We start from the raw sequence: 4,565 nt of genomic DNA on the forward strand, positions 1-4,565 counted from the left end.
ATGCCACAAAAAATAAATGCAAATAAAAGTTTAAAAAATAAATAAATAAATAAAAAGAATGCGTATTTGGTAGTTGGGTGTTTCTAGATGTTTTAATTAGGCCAAATGCATTAACCATCTCATTTAAATATTCTGTATCATTGCTAATATTTTGCCCGTTTTTATCAGTTATTAAGAGAAGTATGTTAAAAATCTTCAAGTATGAAGTAAGTCAAAGAGAAAGACAAATACCATATGATATCACTTATATGTGGAATCTAAAATATGACAGAAATGAACTTTTATGAAACAGAAACAGACTCACAGACATAGAGAACAGACTTGTGGTTGCCATGGGGTGGGGGAGGTGGGAGAGGGACGGAGTGGGAGTTTGGGGTTAGCAGATGCAAACTATTATATAGAGAATGGATAAACAAAAAGGTCCTACTGTATAGCACAGGAAACTATATTCAATATTCTGTGATAAACCATAATAGAAAAGAAAATTAAAAAAAAAATATATATATATATATAAAACTGAATCACTTTGCTATACAGCAGAAATTAACATAACATTGTAAATCAACTATAGTTCAATAAAAAATCATTACAATGTTTAAAAAATCTTCAAGTATGGTTACAGGTTTGTCTATTTTTCCTTGAAGTTCTGTAATTTTTGCTTTATAAAATTTAAGGCTGTGTTATTAAGTGTATACAAACTTAGAATTTTTATCTTCCTGTCAGATTAACATTTTCTTTTGGCTAGTGTTTGAGTGTTTTTTTAAAAAATTGGAATGTTTATATTTTATGAGTGCTTTCGGAATCTTTATATTTTATGAGTCTCTCTCCTCAGAGTTTTGTTTTTTAACCAACCTGATGATCTTTGTCTTTTCATTAAAACATTTAGTCCATTTTTGGGCTTCCCTGGTGGTGCAGTGGTTGAGAGTCCGCCTGCCGATACAGGAGACACGGGTCCGTGCCCTGGTCCGGGAAGATTCCACATGCCGCGGAGCGGCTGGGCCTGTGAGCCATGGCCGCTGAGCCTGCGCGTCCGGAGCCTGTGCTCCGCAACGGGAGAGGCCACAGCAGTGAGAGGCCCGCATACCGCAGAAAAACAAAACAGTTAGTCCATTTTCATTTACCGCAATTACTGGCTTAAATCTAACATCTTACTAATTTCCTTCTATTTTTCACGCATGTTCCTTTTTCTCTCCTTTCTTGACTTCTTTTGGATTGATTTTTTTTTATCATTTTATTGTCTTAATAGTTTTACACTCTATTAACTTGGTAGTTATACATTGTATTACTATCCTTTTAGTGGTTGTACTAGAGATTATAATATGCATCCTTAACTTATTAAGTCTAACATAAATTAGTACTTTTATTATTTCCAAGACAATGCTGCAAGCTTAGAGTTTTAACTTAACCTTTTCTCCCTGAAAATCATATGCTATTGTTGTCATGTATTTTAATTATACATATTTTTGAACTCCATAGAACATTATTAGAAGCATTTTAGACAATATTAATTAAAATTTGTCCTGGTATTTACCCTCTCTAAAGCTCTTTATTCTTCATTTCTGAGCTTCCATCTAGGATTATTATCTTTCTGCCTAAAGAATATTCCATTCCTCCCAGCCCTCCCAACTTATCCAACACTTTTTAAAAATATTTATTTATTTATTTGGCTGTGCCAGTATCTTCGTTGCAGCGTGTGGGATCTTTACTTGTGGCACGTGAACTCTTAGTTGCCGCATGTGGGATCTAGTTCCCTGACCAGGGATCGAACTTGGGTCCCCTGCATTGGGAGCACGGAGCCTTAGCCACTGGGCCACCAGGGAAGTCCCTATCCGACAATTTTTTATTGTTGTTTGTATATTTTCATGGATATATATATATATATATATATATATATATATATCTTGTGGATATTTATATATCTACAAGATTTTATTATTATTATTGTTCATATGGTCAATGTTTACTTAAATTCACTCACATATTTGCCTTTTTTGTTGGTCTTTATTGCTTCCTGCATTTCCGGGCTTCCAAGTAGGTAATTTTCCTCCTGCTTGAAGGATACTTTAATATTCCCTTTATTGTATGTCTGCTGATGACAAAGTCTCTCAAGTTTTTGTTTGTGAAGTTTATTTCATCTCCATTTTTGCTAGCAAGAGAAGTCTAGGTTGGCAGGCCATTTTTTGTTTGTCAAACTCTCTAGTTGTATCTGGTCTAACCTCCAATTATCAAGAGGACTACATTTTTGGTTCTTAAAGATGAAAATCTTAGACATCATGCATATTTTCTTATATTTGGGCGAACATAAGCTCATTTTCTAAAGTTGGGAGTTGGAGTTTATAACTATGGAATCTTCACTCAGGAAAAACCACAGTCCTTGCCCACCCTCCCTGGTTTAGAACAAATAAAATGAATATCAATATTCGGAAGTTTAAGAGAAGCAAGAAGTCACAAAAATGCAGTCAGAGAAATGGGGTGAATTGTCAAGGGGCAGTTCCTAAAGCAAAACCCTGGATGTTTGCTGCAATTCTCCAGGCTATAAGAATGGTTCTTTTTCTCGAATGAATATGTATATATATGTAACTGAGTATAACTGAGTCAGTTTGCTGTACAGAAGAAATTAACACAACATTGTAAATCAACTATACTTGAATTTAAAAAAAAATTTTAAAGAGTGGTTCTTTTTCTTTCCTTCTTACCTTCTCAACAAGTATTTTCTAAGCTCTGCTTAGTGCTAAGTACTGTAAATCTTGATAAATAAGGCATGGAGTCAGCCTGCAAAGAGCTTCCAGTAGAGAAGATGACTGCTACATAAATAGTAGTAACAGACTGAGGCTTCATAAGAGCTGCATAGACAAAAATCCTTCCTAGTTCGGAGGAGTGAAAGGTTACTTTGAGGAAGTAAGGAGCTTAGGGAGGAAAGAATCAGGAAAAATACCTGTAGGAGGCAGCATTTGAGCTATACCTTTAAGAAGAGAAGGAATTTGGTCATGCCTAGATGGTGACAAGTGACAGGTGGCAAGCTTTCCTGGGAAACGTTGTCCAGGAAGGAATAGGCAAGTACTATGGTCACACTGAATTACACGTGCAAAAGAGCAGCGAGAAATAAGAGTAAGTGCCAAACTACAGACGGTCTTGAATGCCAGGCTAAGGAGTTCTGTTTGAGACAAGTGCTCAGCTAAAGCATGTCTTGAGAGTTTCTTCAGAGAGGTGAGGGAAAAGGCTGTCGGGTGTCTATCATCTATCTACCCATCTATTTGTCTATCATCTATCGGGACCAACTCTGTGCCAAGCCCTTTGCCAGGTGCTTTATACACAATCTCTCATTAAATCTTCTTGTCAGACTACGAGATAGGAATCAGGATCCTTACGTCGCGAAGGTGCCCTCACCCGTTTATCTTTCGCGGCTCCACGCACTTGCCTGTTGTCTTCTCAGGACTGTGTTAAGGACATGACCTGAGGTGTCAGACTGAGTTTTAAGGCAGATCCTCATGTACTTCAGAGTGTGTGAGTAACTGGGAGAAGATCCCACAGATAGTGAGACTGCACCGAGGCAGCCGCCAGAAGCTGTCGCTCGGGCTGGGCACCAGCGCTGCTCCGGGAGGCTGGAGCACGCCCCGCCCAGTCGCTCGGGATTGGCCGCGGGAGCCCTGACAGATGAGGGGGCGGGGCCGCGAGCTGCGTCCCGGGACTCGCCCGGGACTCCGAGGCTGCAGGCCGCGCCTAGGCTGAGCCGCCCCCGCGTGCCTCCCGCTTGCCTCCCGCGCCACCCACACGAGCGCTTCTTTCCAGCATGTTGTGGCAGGGCAGCCAGGCGCTCCGGCGCTTCTCCACCGGCCAGGTGAGTCCGGCCCCGGCGAGCGTCCCGGCTCTCACCCGGGGGCTGCTTTCCAGATCCGGAGAGGGCGGGCCGGGCAGCGGGGCTGAGGGAGGGCAGTGTTTACTTTGAGCAAAGTGTTTACTTTGCTAAAGGCCAGGACGACGTTTTTAAAACCGGGAGAGTGAAGAGTGGGGTCCGGGGAGGGTCCTGAATGGGGCTTGTCGAGCGAGCCATTGTCTTCTACAGGGACGGGGCTGAGGATGTCTGGCTGGGATTGACAGGGTGGAAACAGTCACTCGGCAAGAGGGACAGAGTCGGTTCCTTTCCGTTTTCATTTCAACTGTGAGATGGAGCCGAGGTACAGGACCGAGACCACCTCCTGGAGGAGAGGGTATCAAGTCAACCGGGTCCTCCTCCGCGGCCTGAGAGGTGTGAGCGCTCCCGACTGGCATGCAGGGCCCATTCAGATAATGGCACTCCGAGCCGGTGACCGCAAGCTCATTATTCCTGAGCTGCAGGCGGCAAGATTTCTAGGATCACCAGGCGCTGCAGAAGCAGCCACCCTGGAACATTAGTAAACTATGGTGCAAAAACCTAGCCCTGGCCCAGCCCCGCGCCTTGGAATTGCATCAGCCTCTCCAGAAACGGAATGAAGGAGGACACGTTGCATGGGGCGCTGCCTTCAGCACTTCAGGGGCCTGAGGAGAGATGCCTCCCTGCATCTAGGCAGACTCCAAGCTGTGTAGGG

General features: G+C 42.7%; 1 protein-coding gene across 1 annotated transcript in view; it reads left to right on the plus strand.

Moving 5' to 3' along the window:
* The first annotated feature begins 3,780 nt into the window (after positions 1 to 3,780).
* ALDH1L2 (aldehyde dehydrogenase 1 family member L2) overlaps positions 3,781 to 4,565 on the plus strand; it is a 52,726-nt gene continuing 51,941 nt past the window's right edge. Inside the window, exon 1 of the mRNA XM_007447308.1 lies at positions 3,781 to 3,838. Coding sequence (XP_007447370.1) covers positions 3,791 to 3,838 — 48 coding nt within the window. The 5' untranslated portion in view covers positions 3,781 to 3,790. The remainder of the gene's footprint in view (positions 3,839 to 4,565) is intronic.

This window comes from Lipotes vexillifer, unplaced genomic scaffold (genome assembly GCF_000442215.2).
Source record: "Lipotes vexillifer unplaced genomic scaffold, Lipotes_vexillifer_v1.1 scaffold1017, whole genome shotgun sequence".
In the NCBI taxonomy this organism is placed as follows: Eukaryota; Metazoa; Chordata; class Mammalia; order Artiodactyla; family Lipotidae; genus Lipotes; species Lipotes vexillifer.